This window comes from Podarcis raffonei, chromosome 2 (genome assembly GCF_027172205.1).
Source record: "Podarcis raffonei isolate rPodRaf1 chromosome 2, rPodRaf1.pri, whole genome shotgun sequence".
NCBI classification, from domain to species: Eukaryota; Metazoa; Chordata; class Lepidosauria; order Squamata; family Lacertidae; genus Podarcis; species Podarcis raffonei.
Genome location: NC_070603.1, coordinates 114741120 through 114755781, shown reverse-complemented (window position 1 = coordinate 114755781; position 14662 = coordinate 114741120). Strand labels below are relative to the sequence as shown.

Genomic DNA, 14662 nt, shown 5'->3' with positions numbered 1-14662 from the left:
TAAATCCCATTAAGTTCAAAGGGACTTACTCCCAGAGAGGTGGGCCCAGGGCTGTAGCTTTAATTTTGAGACTCCTTAAGGGGAGTGAAAGGTGGGATATCAAGTCCAAACTCTTCTCCTCTTCTTTTTCTTCTTCTTCTTCCTCTTCGGTCCATAGATCTCAAAAGGGATTAGAAAGACATGCTGCCTTCACTTCCTCTTTCCATTTGAGAATCACTATTTGGGTGGCAGAAATGTGGAAATGAAGTGTCTCCCCATATCATCCAGCGCCGAGGGCCTTCTGGCGGTTTCCCTCGCTGCGAGAAGCCATGTTACAGGGAACCAGGCAGAGGGCCTTCTCGGTAGTGGCACCTGCCCTCCCACCAGATATCAAAGAGAAAAACAACTACCAAACTTTTAGAAGACATCTGAAGGCAGCCCTGTTTAGGGAAGCTTTTAAGGTTTAATAGAAAATTTTGTTTTTTCCTTCCAGTAGCACCTTAAAGACCAACTAAGTTAGTTCTTGGTATGAGCTTTCGTGTGCATGCACACTTCTTCAGATACACTGAAACAGAAGTTGCCAGATCCTTCTATATATCTATGTATATATATCTATATACATATCTATATCTATATATCTATATCTATCTATATCTATATCTATCTATACATATCTATACCTATATATCTATATCTATGTACAGTGGTGCCTCGCAAGACGAACGCCTCGCAAAACGAAAAACTCACAAGACGAAAGAGTTTTCCGTTTTGGAGGTGCTTCGCAAAACGAATTTCCCTATGGGCTTGCTTCGCAAGAAGAAAGCCCATAGGGAAATCTCCGCCGGCCTTCAGAAGAGGTCCTGGACCTCTTCTGAAGGCCGGCGGGGGGCAAAAGTCTTTGCTCCCCCCCGCCTGCCTTCCCGGGATAGCGGAGAAGCGCAGCGCGTTTCTCCGCTATCCCGACGACTTTTGAAGGTCCTGGATCTCTTCTGAAGGCCGGCGGGGGGCAAAAGTCTTTGCTCCCCCCGCCTGCCTTCCCGGGACAGCGGAGACTTCTCTGCTGTCCCGGGCGATCTGAAAATGCTGGCGGGCGGCAGCGAACGCTGCGCTGCCGCCCGCCAGCATTTTAAAAGCCCCGGGACAGCGGAGACTTCTCCGCTGTCCCGGGGAGATCTGAAAATGCTGGCGGGCGGCAGCGAACGCTGCGCTGCCGCCCGCCAGCATTTTAAAAGCCCCGGGACAGCGGAGAAGTCTCCGCTGTCCTGGGGCTTTTAAAATGCTGGCAGTCGGGAGGAAAGCCCTCCTGTCCCCGGAGCTTGCGGGGTGGGAGGTGGGGAGAAGGGCTTTTCTTCCCACCGCCAGCCTTAAGAACAGCCTTCTGAAGGCTGGCGGTGGGAAGAAAAGCCCTTGTCCCCCCCCCAGCCTTCAGAAGAGGTCGGGGGACAGACTGTCCCCGGACCTGGTCTGAAGGCGGTTTCCATAGGAACGCATTGATTGATTTTCAATGCATTCCTATGGGAAACCGTGCTTCGCAAGACGAAAAACTCGCAAGAAGAAAAAACTTGCGGAACGAATTAATTTCGTCTTGCGAGGCACCACTGTATCTGAAGAAGTGTGCATGCACACGAAAGCTCATACCAAGAACTAACTTAGTTGGTCTTTAAGGTGCTACTGGAAGGAAAAAAATTTTTTTTGTTTTGACCATGGCAGACCAACACGACTACCTATCTGTAACAAGGTTTAATAGGTTATTGTATTTTAGTGTTTTGTTGGAAGCTGCCCAGAGTGGCTGGGGAAACCCAGCCAGATGGGCGGGGTATAAATAATAAATTATGATGATGATGGTGTGTGACACACCCATCCGCTTGACATGAATTGAAATGTTTAAGTAACAAACTGGGGGCAGTGGCAGCCCTATTGCTGTGGGGATCAGATAGGATATCAGTCACCCTGTTTATATCCTTGGGGGAAGTGTCATGTGGGATAGATGGGGCCATTATACTATTAAGCCTGAAATAACAAAGGAGCAAATAGTAGCAGTATCTTTAATAAAATCAAAGATGTTAACACATGAAACATATTTCCACATTAGTTCAGGCATGTTACACAGCCCCTTTTGACAGTGTCCCACCCCGCAGTCTCCCCCTTCTTTCTATTTTTTGTTTGTTTGTTTGTTTCAACAAAGTGCCCAAGGCTGCGAATACATAAGTGAGTCGCGCACAAATTTTGGATCTCTTTGAATAGAGAGATTTTGCCGAATTGCCACATAAATTGAAGGAAAGGGATTTTGATTGAGACGACTGAAATGTCATCATGGCAATGAGTTGTTGGGGTGAGGGTGAGCTTTCATTCTTTCCAGAGCTAACTGAATGATCTTGAAGATTCCAGAAGATTCCGAAAACTGCTAGAAGCTGTCAGAAAGCTGGATATTTATTTTTCGGCAAGGCCGCATCTGTGAGAGGAGCTGCTTCTGTTCTTACAGCAGCTGTATGAAAAGTGTGTTTAGTATGCATTTATCTGGCAAGCTGACAGAGAGGGAAGAGCAGGGCATTGTGGGTCGCAAAAAGCAAAGCCCGGAAAACTCTAAGGAAGAAACTCTTAGTCAGACAAACTCTGTAAATGGGAGCCATTAAGCTTTTATGACCCGGTAGTGAAATATTTCTGTCTGTACTTAATTGCCTCTTAGGCAGTGAGTTATTGCCTTCGTTGTCTGGCTCAAAGCTGCTGAAGCGGTTTGATGTTGCGCATCGCTCTGCTGATTTAGGATTGCTGGCACTGAGAAGCATACTTAGCAGTGAACCGAGAAGCTAGACTGTCTCTACACTCAGAGATTGTCAGGTGGCCTTTGGAAGCCACATAAAAGAAGGGCTGGAGGGTCTCTCCTGAGAAGGAGGCTGCTGGGAATGAGCGGAGAAGGGCTGCTGTGTCTGCATCGTAAAAGGACACCCGTCCCCCTTCACAGTTCAGGGTCACTCGGATCCACTTGGGCTCCTCTCTTGGAACAAAGTTCTGATACCCACCGCCCCACTTCCCCAAACACCAGATGCCTTCCCCAGGACCAAAAGAGAAAAGACCCTTCCTCTTCACAGACTTTCTGGCCACCCCCACCCCCCACCCCTCCTCTCTTCCCACAGTGACCTCCCAGAAATATCTGCCTGATGTGAAACCCTCACATCCCAGCACATAGGTATATCTGTCAAATCTCTCAGGGTTGTCTGGCAGGTCTTGACGCACTTCCCCATCTCTCACACTCTTTCGATCCTCAGACAGGATGAGGCGTGGATGTGCTGTGTCTGGATCCAAAGTTATGTTTTCTGTGGGGGCAGAGGAGGAAAGAGAAGAGAAACGATGTCAACTGGGAAGCTGACTTTTCCTTAGGCACGTGACAGAAACAGCATCCCCTCTGAAATGAACAGGGACTCCATGGCTCTGCATTCGAGACAGGGATGTTCATCAAGAACTTAATAATGTTTCTTGAAACATTTGCAGTGCTTTCAAGTACTTAGCACACATTATCTACATAGAACTGTTGCAACGACCCTGTAAGTTAAGTCAATCTTAGGATGCCCATTTTTCAGATGGGAGGACTGAGGCTGAGAGACAGTGGCTTGTCTAAGGCCACCCCCACCCCCCACAGTTCATGGCAAAAGGGAGTCAAAGCAGGGACTCCCTAATTCACATCTTAATCTTTTACCTCACATCACATGACAGACCATGCTGGACATGCCAGGTAAAACTGAGAGCAGGTGCTCTCAAGTTTCAGTTACTTATTTAAAGCATGTTATACTCCATCTTTCCAGGTAGTTTATAAAAAGAACAATACATAAAACTGTATTTCTGTCCTCTGATTGATACTCCCTGTCTAAAATGTTCTGCTTGGAATTATTGACGTGAGCGGTCAACCAAGAACAAACTTAAATTGGTTTGTTTAGAGTGAAGCAGAAAATTGATAGTTCTGTCTTTTAAATTGACATCTGTTACATTGTTGATATTGTTTCCTTTTGCTATGACTTGTTTTAATGCAACCCCCCCTGGGCTCCCAGGATAAAGGGAGAGATACAGTAGAAGTCTCTTTAACTACAGTGGACGATTGGGTTGCGAACGTGATCCGTGTGGGAGGCACATTCGCAACCTGCAGTGTACACAACCCACAGCGCCGCGTCTGTGCACGTGTGGGTTGCAATTCGGCATTTCTGCGCATGCGCAAATTGTGACTTAGTGGTTCTGCACATGCGCGAGCGCCGAAACCCGGAAGTAATCCGTTCTGGTACTTTTGGGTTCGGCGCAGTGTGCAACCCGAAAATGCACAACCTGAAGCATCTGTAACCCGAGGTATGACTGTATTTAAATAAATTTATTAAACCAAACCCGGTAACACCTAGGAGGTGCTGTTCCCACCCTCACCTTCAATGCAAAGACGCCATCCTGGCTCCCCACACCAGATAGGCTATATGACTCATCTTTCTCTTCTCTGTTCCTCACATATGTAAAAAACGGCTTAGGGAAGTTGCTGTGACGTTAACATATATAAGAGAGTGCTGGAGGGGAAATAGTTAAATAGGTTGCACAGACAGGAACCAGGGGGGTGGAGTCAGTGGGTTTATAAAACCAGTTCTGGGAGGAGTTCTGGAAGACGTTGGTTGGGAGTTGTCGGTGGGTAGTGGGTGGGTTTTCGTGGGTTGGCTGGTTGGGAAAGTCAGTTGGTAATAGAGAGACAGTTAGGGCAGTTGGTCCTTGAGTGTGGGGAGGGAGAAGAGATAGAGAGAGGAAAATAAGACTAAGAAAGTAAAGAGCAACAACGTTTGGAATGCTGTAAAAGTTTTGTTTGTGTCTGAAAAACAATACACTCTTCTTTATTAATTGAAAAGCTGACTGAGACTGAAGTGATTTTACCAGGGAGGACCTGGTTGGTGGCAGCGGATTAGTGGTGTACGGGTCAATAGTCCGTGAGACGACCGGGGGCTCTGTACGAACGCCACAGTTGCCAGGTCTCTTGTTATTGTTGTCGCAGAGATTTCTGGCTAAATAGCAAAAAAATAGCTAGAAGGTATCTGGAGGGATGTCCCGCCCACCAAGAAAAAAAAAAGTACTAGCTAAAGACGATGTTATCAGGAGTCTGTCAAGAATAAAAATTAATGTTTGAGTGTATGGCAAAGGAGGAGAAAGAGGGAGTGGAGTCTGGGCTCTATTGGCTGAGAACATGTCATGGTCCTGGCTGCCTCCCTCTGATGGCAATCTGTGGACTTGCCTGTTGTGAATGTTTAAGCTCTGTCAATCTATTGATACTGGTAAATAAAATACTCAAAAAGGATGAAATGTCATAAGCCTCCAATGATATCCTTCAAAAGGAAACCTCTTTGAACTTCTCACTGACAAGAAAATTGGGAGAGTATAACATCTTAAGTACAATTTATCACTTCCTGAAAGTGACAAAAAACTGTAAAGGAGACATGAAAAGTGCAAAGGGGGACTGGACGGGTGTGTGTGTGTGATGGACAGAAGATCCACAGTAGCCTGGTCTTTTGAGAAGCAGATTCCATCACTCCTGAAACTGTTCCTCCTTTAAACCCTGACATTTACCTTTTTGCTGCTGAAGTCCAGATCTCAGGGTGTCTGGAAGAGAAAAGAGAACAGAGATTTAGCATCTTGCCACTGTCTTGATAACTCATCTAGTAATGACAACACGAACTCATGAGATTGTACAGTCATACCTTGGAAGTCAAATGGAATCCGTTCCGGAAGTCCGTTCAACTTCCAAAACGTTCAGAAACCAAAGCGCAGTTTCTCATTGGCTGCAGGAGTAGGGAGTCGATTTGTTCGGGAGCAAGGGCATTTGAGAGCCAAGGTACAGCTGTACAGTGGTACCTCAGGTTACATACGCTTCAGGTTACAGACTCAGCTATCCCAGAAATAGTACCTCAGGTTAAGAATTTTGCTTCAGGATGAGAACAGAAATCACACAGCGGCGGGAGACCCCATTAGCTAAAGTGATGCTTCAGATTAAGAACAGACCTCCGGAACGAATTAAGTTCTTAACCCGAGGTACCACTGTAGTTTAAAACTATCTGAAATCTGCCACGCTGACTTTCCCTGCATAAGCCAGGGCAGGGACGATGTCAAGATTCAGGCCTGCTCAAGCCTTAGAGTAGGAACAAGACCCCCAGAAGATCTCCCCATCAGCAACAACCTTGAGGAGATGCGAGAGCCAGACATCTCTGTTCCAGGATGGGAGGTCTCAACCCCAATCCTCTCTGTTCCTCGCTGGCTCTTTTACACCCCCCTTACATCAATCTCAAGGCCAAAGGAACAGGAGAAATGCCTGAAAAGCTGTAGGTGAGGCTACCTGGGAAATGGGTGAGAAGCATGAAAGCACCTAAGGCCTGGCTGAGAGATGTGAAGAGGTCAAGGACAATTTTTTACAGACAACTCACAACTTATGTGAGGGTTGTATTCCATCTGAGATCTGGGATGTTCCCACAAGATCTTGATGGAGCCTCTCAGAGCCCAATAAACAAGGAAAAGTGGAGCCCAGTAAACAATATTTTCCTGCCTGCTCTCTATTTTTTAGCGATCCGCATAAAGCTGTGAATGCGTAAAGAAAGCAGCATAAGCTCTGAGTCTTCGCATGTGAAAGTATGGCCTCTAGATATGGAAAGAGAATAAATAAACTTCCATTTTTCCTGGCATGGCTAATAATCCGTATGACTTGGGAGCCTGTCATGAACACTTCTAAACATCCATTAAACAATCCTTTCAGCCCTTCTTCATTACCTCTGAACTGCTTCATGACTCCCTCCAGGAAGAGATTTATATCACAGACGTCCCAGATCCTCCACTTCAGGGCAGGAGGAAAAGCCACAGGAGGATCCTCTAAGTTCTCCTTCTCCTGAGACCTGGGAGGAGAAGAACAAAGTCAGGCCACCATCCTTCCAATGCAAGGAGCTTTCTGACAAGGCAGGGGTCTCATCCTGATGATAAAGGCATGATGAAGACTTGGGAGCAGGGTTTTTCCTATGGCAAAAGGGAGCATCTAGAGAGCACCTAACAAGTTGAAGGAAAACTGACACTCACTTGCTTCCAAAATATATTGAAGGAAATATATGAATATGAGACTGAAGGTAAATAATAATTAATTAATTAATTAATTAATTATATCCCACGCATCCGACTGGGTTGCCCCTGCCACTCTGGGTGGCTTCCAACATATATAAAAACATAGTAAAACATGAAACCTTTAAAAACATCCCTATACAGAGCTGCCTTCAGATGTCTTCTAAAGATTGCATAGCTACTAATCTCATTGGCTCAGATGCCACATAACTTCATAACCTCCAACATTTCTCTGATAAAAATAGGGATGTCCTAAGGAAAAATCCAGAGGGACGCAGGTGGCGCTGTGGGTTAAACCACAGAGCCTAGGACTTGCCGATCAGAAGGTCAGCGGATCGAATCCCCGCGATGGGGTGAGCTCCCGTTGCTCGGTCCCTGCTCCTGCCAACCTAGCAGTTTGAAAGCACGTCAAAGTGCAAGTAGATAAATAGGTACCGCTCTGGTGGGAAGGTAAACGGCATTTTCATGCGCTGCTCTGGTTTGCCAGAAGCAGCTTAGTCATTCATGCTGGCCACATGACCCGGAAGCTGTACGCCGGCTCCCTCAGCCAGTAAAGCGAGATGAGCGCTGCAACCCCAGAGTCGGCCACGACTGGACCTAATGGTCAGGGGGCCCTTTACCTTTAAGGAAAATTCCAGGGTGAAATCAGAAACCAGGATGTAAATCCAGGAAAATCCCTGGTTTCTGGTTTCAAGCTTTCCACACCTTGCCCCTCTTATAAAGAAGAAGCTGATATATGCAAATATTAAAGAAGCTGATGTATGCAAATTATTTTTGTGAAGAAAAGTGAACAATACTGGGTCTTTACGGAGTGATTTTAGGACTACAATGGGCATTTCTGAAATATAAGGAAGTTCAGAATGCTTTAGAATGGCTTTTGCACTTAACATAAACGTATTTTAGCACAGCAGTTATATTATAAAAATGGTGAAAATATTAGAAATTAAAAGTGTTTTCTAAACATGGAAGATTCTCAAAATTCGCGAGTGTTTGAATATGTTGCAGGTGTTTGGGGGACAAGGCTCTCAGCGCCTACTCTTCACGATGGCTGGGTCAAAAGCAGTGGTGCCTCTGAAACCACAGGAGGGGAGTATCCTCTGGGGCTCAGATCCTGCCCATCGGTTTCCCCCTGGCATCTGGTTAGGCACTGTGAAAACAGGATGCTGGACTAGATGGTCCACTGGCCTGATCCAGCAGGGCCCTTTCTCACATTCTTATGTCTGAGGAAGAACCTGCAGAAGCCAGAAATACACTGGATATTTAAGGGTAAGTTATAGTGAAGATATTTACAAGCCCCTTTGGGGTGTCTCCCCTTTTTGTATCAATTGCAGAGTAAACGAGGTCATCACAGAGAAGGGTCTTCAGAAATATGCAATAGAGGGGAACGAGGAATGGCTTCCTTCCCATGATTGTAGATGAGACCAATAGCTACAAATGACTATGAAAATGTGTCCCTATTTTTGTCTGTGATCTTGTGAAATGGATGATGGAGTCCTAAGCTATTTCTGGAAGGAGGAACTGGAGAGTGAGGTTCTCATCCATTAAACAGGAACTTTTGTAGCATCAGAATAAGGAAGGGATTTTTCCATCACTTACCTCTGCAAGAAGCTTCTGATATCCTGGAAGGAAAGAAAGAAAAAAAAATCAGTGGAGCCATATCTGCAGAGAGCCCTGTGGTCAGTTATAAATGCTAAGCAGTTGAAGCAGAGAGATGTTAAAAAGGTAAAGGGACCCCTGACCATTAGGTCCAGTCGTGGCCGACTCTGGGGTTGTGGCGCTCATCTCGCTTTATGGGCTGAGGGAGCCGGCGTTTGTCCACAGACAGCTTCCGGGTCATGTGGCCAGCATGACTAAGCCGCTTCTGGCGAACCAGAGCAGCACACGGAAACACAGCTTACCTTCCGCCAGAGCAGTACCTATTTATCTACTTGCACTTTGTGCTTTTGAACTGCTAGGTCGGCAGGAGCAGAGACCGAGCAATGGGACCTCATCCCATCACGGGGATTCGAACCGCCAACCTTCTGATTGGCAAATTCTAGGCTCTGTGGTTTAACCCACAGCGCCATCCGCATCCCTAGAGAGATGTTAGCCGAGGACAAAAGACCCTCAATAAAATATGCAGTGCCACGTAATTTTGGAATAACCATCAGATGGCAAAAGTCAGCTATTCCAGTGATGACGAAGAAAAGGTCCCTTTCTTCTCTTTTGACCAAGTCACCCAAACACCTGAGAGATTCAATCCCACCTCCCTGATCTGCCATTTTGCCCTGCAGCGCATGCTGGTTCCGTGTTCACATACAACTAATCGGTTCACTGCTATGTACATCCCACACTCAACCATATCCTATGAACCACCCTGAGACTTGTGGGTATTGGGTGGTACACAAACTTATTTTAATTATTATAATAATAATAATAGGTCACCCCCCCTCTGGCTGGACCCAAGACAGCATCTGAATGAAAAGATGTCGCAGTGCCAATTTGGAATGCCTGTGCTGGAGGCAGTATCGGTTGTTTTCAACTAGCTTTTACTCAGACACACTGAAATTAATGAACCTAAGATAGTCTACTCTGAGTAAAGGTTAATTGAATACAGAGTTCTATTGGCTTGTGGGCTTCCCTGAGACCTCTGGTTGGCCAATGCAAGAACAGGATGCAGGACAGAAAGGGCCTGTGGTTTGATGTAGTAAAAATATTGGGGGATGGGCAGGTAAGCTCCGCCCCACATAATCAATCACAAGATGTAGTACACACAGCCCATTTCAAAACAAATGTCCATTATTGGGGGGGGGGCTGGCCTCCTCAAATATTTCATTGGGGTGTCCTCAGCCCCTCAGAGTTGGCTCCTGTGCCAGGGCTGACACCTTTTACCATTCATGTACTGCTTGTTTCTCTGACAACAGTATTTTTATGTGGGGAATGACTAAGAAATGCTTGTACAGTGGTACCTCAGGTTACGTACTTAATTCGTTCCGGAGGTCCGTTCTTAACCTGAAACTGTTCTTAACCTGAAGCTCCACTTTAGCTAATGGGGCCTCCCGCTGCCGCCGCACGATTTCTGTTCTCATCCTGAAGCAAAGTTCTTAACCTAAGGTACTATTTCTGGGTTAGCGGAGTCTGTAACCTGAAGCGTCTGTAACCTGAAGCGTAAGTAACCCGAGGTACCACTGTAGTCTGAAGCAGCACACTCCACCCTCTCACATCAGGATGAGGCCTCACCTGCAGGAGTTCACTCGCTGGTTCCTGAAGCTTCTTCTCCATCTCCCGAATGGCACTATCAAAAGCGGAGAGTTCCCTGGAGAGTCTGGCCAGGTGCACCTCCCTTTTCTTTGCAATCTCCTTCTCCACCTCTGCCATCTGGGCCAGAAGAAGCTTCTCTTGTTCTTCCAGAAACTGGTGCATTCGCCTGATCTCAGCCACCAACTTCCCCTTCTCTGCTTCCATTTGCTTCTGCACCAGCAAAAAGAGAAAGGGGAGAAGAACAGCAGGCCACTATCAGGCATAATGTTGCAGGATGAAGAGACCAGATACCAGAATTCACTTGGAAGGGCATGTCTGACATTTTAGAGAGATTTAAGACTACAGCACTTTTTCACTTCCAAGAAACAGTGATGCTTACAAGCAGGTCTTGGCTTTCCTTTTCTGCATCTGCTTTAAACATCAGAATTTTCTTTCTCTCCTTCCTCACGTTGTCTAGGCAGCTGCTGATCTGATCCTGAAAAGAAAACAAAATCCCAGCTGGGTTGCTTTTTCGAGCGTTTTAGTAATATCAGACAACTGAATCATATGCTTGCTCCCTGCCCCACATTCCCGGGTCCTTCCGGAGGTTCCCCTTCATTCCTGCCCCCTGCCTTGCCCCACCTTCCAGTTCTAGGAGCCTTCACTGGGAGCTGCTTCCAGAGGAAGAACTGTGGGGAGTTTCTCCAATATGCTGCAGGGGGACATAGAGGGAAATTCATCCCTTGAAATATGATGAAATGTTTATTAACAGTGTTTTCAGAAGCTTCACAAGGCTGCACAAAGGCTCCTGCTAGAGGGAGTGGGGAGAATGCATTATTTCAAGAGTATCTTGGCATCATTCCTGCCTTGCAGGGGGTTGGACTAGATGACCCTTGGGTCCCTTCCAACTCTATGATCTTGCAGGCCTGGCTTGCCTACAGCTATTCCATCCCCCAAGCAAATCCAGAGCAGAGGCGTAGCATGGGCCAGCCTGGGGGGCGCCTGTCGTGAGCTGTTGCGTCCTTCGCGCAACGTCTTCCATCTGAGGGACTAACAGTCTGGCACCCTGCCAGCCACACACAGCTTTTGCAAATCTCAGAAAGCAGTGCTGGGCTTGCAGTGCACCATGAGACTTGCACCCCTCAAAGCAAGGCAGCATCAGCCACGTTGGTTGGCCAAGTTCCCCACTGCATGGCCGAGCAGGCGGCACAATGCCCCCCCCCTTAGCCCCAGTTCCTGGGGGTCGCTCCACTGGCACAACTTGTCCCCATGGGGTGCGGCATGCCCCGGGCACCAGCAAGGAACGCTCTGCCACTGATCCAGAGTGTTTTCCTACCTTGTACTCCAGGGACGCCTCCTCTATAGGAACCGCCTCGTGGCTTTTGTGCTCCTTGGCTTTGTCACAAACCAGGCAGATGGGGGCTTCATCCTCCTTGCAGAACAGCTTCAGGGGCTCCTGGTGCTTCTCACAAACTCTCCCCTTTCCTTTGGCCTCCTCTTTTCTGCCCAGAAGGCTGAATTTCTTAGTTATTTCCACAACATTTGCTAGCTGCAGGTTTCGCCTGATGCTGTCTTGCTCCACCGTTTCCCTGCACAGAGGGCAGGAAGCCTCTCCCTCGGATTTCCCCCAATACTGGGTCAGGCAGGATCGGCAGAAGTTGTGCCCGCACTCTGCGATGATCACTGGATCTTGGAAATACTCCAGGCAGATGGAGCAAGTGGCTTCCTCGCAGAGATCCACGACAGGACTCCCAGAAGCAGCCATGGCCACTGCCCCAGGGAGAGAGAGTTGGTTTCATTTTCACTTTTCCTTCTGCAAATGGGTGTGTTTCCTTTCCAGGAAATTCACTCAATGCGTTTAGATCTCTGCTGATATGGAACTGTGGAGTGAGCTGGAGCAGAGAGCCTCTTCCGTGTAGAGGAAATTAATTCCTTTATTTTAAAAGGAATGCTCTTGGCGGCTGCTCGTTTAAGGAACCATTTCCAGTGAGAGCAGGAAAGTATTTTTTGCTCCATAAGACTCACTTTTTCCCTCCTAAAAAGCAAGGGGAAATGTCTGTGTGTCTTATGGAGCGAATGCAGGCTGCACAGCTATCCCAGAAGCCAGAACAGCAAGAGGAATCGCTGCTTTCACTGCGCAGCGATCCCTCTTGCTGTTCTGGCTGCTGGGATTCAGAATGGTGTTTTTTTTTTGTTTTCCTCCTCCAAAAACTAGGTGCGTCTTGTGGTCTGGTACGTCTTATAGAGCGAAAAATACAGTAATTTCTTTATTTTAAAAGGAATGCTCTTGGCGGCTGCTTGTTTAAGGAACCATTTCCAGTGAGAGCTGTAGAGAAGTGAGGTTGTTTCCCCCTAACTTCACATGAGCCTCAGACTACTTTGAAAACCTAACTCCATTGCACCCACAAATTGCTCCATTTCCAGCTCTTAGCCTCGATGCAAAGAGGAGAAGCAGCCCAACCCTCCATCACGGTGCCTATTTTTAGTGATTTTGGACAAAATCGCCAGCCTCACTGATAATGTGAAAAAACACTGCCCCCGCCAGGAGAAGACTGAGATTGCACGGCATTTTTAGCAATATAAGAAAATTGTTTCCTTCATAATCAAAAAAATGACTGGGTCCTTTTTAATCTGCTATGAAGACCCAGTGAAGCTGAAAGGAGGGAGAGTCAGGGCAGACAAAAGGAAGGACTTCTCTTCACACTGGATTTTGTGGGAAACCGATTAATTTTGCCATGTGCAGAAGGGCTTGAGGGTGACATGAGGGAGGGGATCCCAGAGACCGAGGCTGAAAGTGGGCCGATGCCTGGAAAAACAAACTCAGGCACTCTTTGGAAAAAGGTGAGTGGTGGGGAGGCATGGTAAGAGTTATAGAAAATGTGGCAAAAGTGGACAGGAATACAATTCTCTCCCTCGTAGGCTGTGAGCTAAAGTTCTTGTATGTGCCAAATGCTGTAACGCTCCTAATTTTGGTGCCTTTCCATAGGAAAAACCTCCTGTTTGGGGAGGTTTGTAATGCTTGATGTTTTTATTATGTTTTAGATGTGCTGTAAGTCACCCAGAGTGGCTGAGGAAACCCAGCAGATGGTTGGGGTATTATTATTATTTTATTACTTTAAAAGTGTGCCCTAAGGTAAAGGTAAAGGGACCCCTGACCATTAGGTCCAGTCGTGGCCGACTCTGGGGTTGTGGCGCTCATCTCGCTTTATTGGCCAAGGGAGCCGACGTACAGCTTCCGGGTCATGTGGCCAGCATGACTAAGCCGCTTCTAGCGAACCGTTTACCTTCCTGCTGGAGAGGTACCTATTTATCTACTTGCGCTTTGAGGTGCTTTCGAACTGCTAGGTTGGCAGGAGCAGGGACCGAGCAAGGGGAGCTCACCCCGTTGCGGGGATTCGAACCGCCGACCTTCTGTTCGGCAAGTCCTAGGCTCTGTGGTTTAACCTACAGCGCCACCCGCGTCCCAAAGTGTGCCCTACTGAAAGGTCAATAGTTTGCATGCTAAACATGCAGTCCTTGATCTAACGCCAACGACATAATGTCCCCCACCTGCCTTTAACTGATGAATGAGTGGGAAGAGAAAGAGAGGAAAATGCTTTTAATATTCATGGGCAGAGCCTGGATCATTCTGAAAGGTCTGAGAAATAAGAGGTTATGATTGACTGGAGGTTCTAGTCTATGGAAGGGGGCAAAATAAGTGAGTGTGGGGACAAAGCACATGGGTTGTCTACAGGGCCGTTTTAAGCATATCTGGCGCCGTGGTGCAAAGATCCCTCCGGCGCCCCCGCCCCACCCCATTTCCCAGACTTGTCAACCCTTTATTTAGGGAGGGAACACCAGCAGAAGAGGAGGAAGCCTCAGCAGCTGGAGGGTGGCTCCTCTGGCAGGGAAGAGGTGGAGGCGCCTCCTGATTCAGCTGTCCTGCTTTGTGCCCCACGGCAGGCAGAGGCTCTGGGTGGGTGCTGCTTTGGCACAACATGGTGGAGGTGGGCAAGGGCGGCAAGGTGATCCACCTCAACCCGTTGGGCGAGCGAGCACACCAAGCGAGCAGGCCTGCACCGAGAGAAGGCGTGTGTACTGCTCCCGCTGAGCGTCGGCTCAGTTTTTCCCATTTTAGCCTTCTGGCGCCCTGCAGAATTTGGTGCCTGCAGGCTAAAAGGGAGCCGATGCTCAGCAGGAACAGCACCCTCACCCTCGCTCACTCAGTGCGCTCATTCGGTGCTCCCCAGACTCTCGCCTGGTGCCCTCCAGAACTTGGCGCCTTGGCGCCCCTAGTGTGTATGGGTAAGATGCCCCTGGTTGTCTAGTCAGAACAGATTTAATTGACCACATGAACCACCATATGAAAGAAGGT

At 47.6% G+C, this 14662-nt stretch overlaps 1 protein-coding gene across 1 annotated transcript; it reads right to left on the bottom strand.

Annotated features, from left to right (window-relative positions):
* Positions 1–2010: 2010 nt before the first annotated feature.
* On the bottom strand, positions 2011–12150 carry LOC128409049 (E3 ubiquitin-protein ligase TRIM7-like). The gene is made up of 7 exons (XM_053379237.1): positions 11645–12150; positions 10709–10804; positions 10309–10539; positions 8686–8708; positions 6751–6872; positions 5560–5592; positions 2011–3293 (listed from the first exon to the last, which is right to left on the bottom strand). Exons 1-7 carry the CDS (start codon positions 12071–12073, stop codon positions 2740–2742), a joined length of 1488 nt encoding a protein of 495 aa, XP_053235212.1. The 5' UTR covers positions 12074–12150; the 3' UTR covers positions 2011–2739.
* Between the last annotated feature and the right edge of the window lie 2512 nt (positions 12151–14662).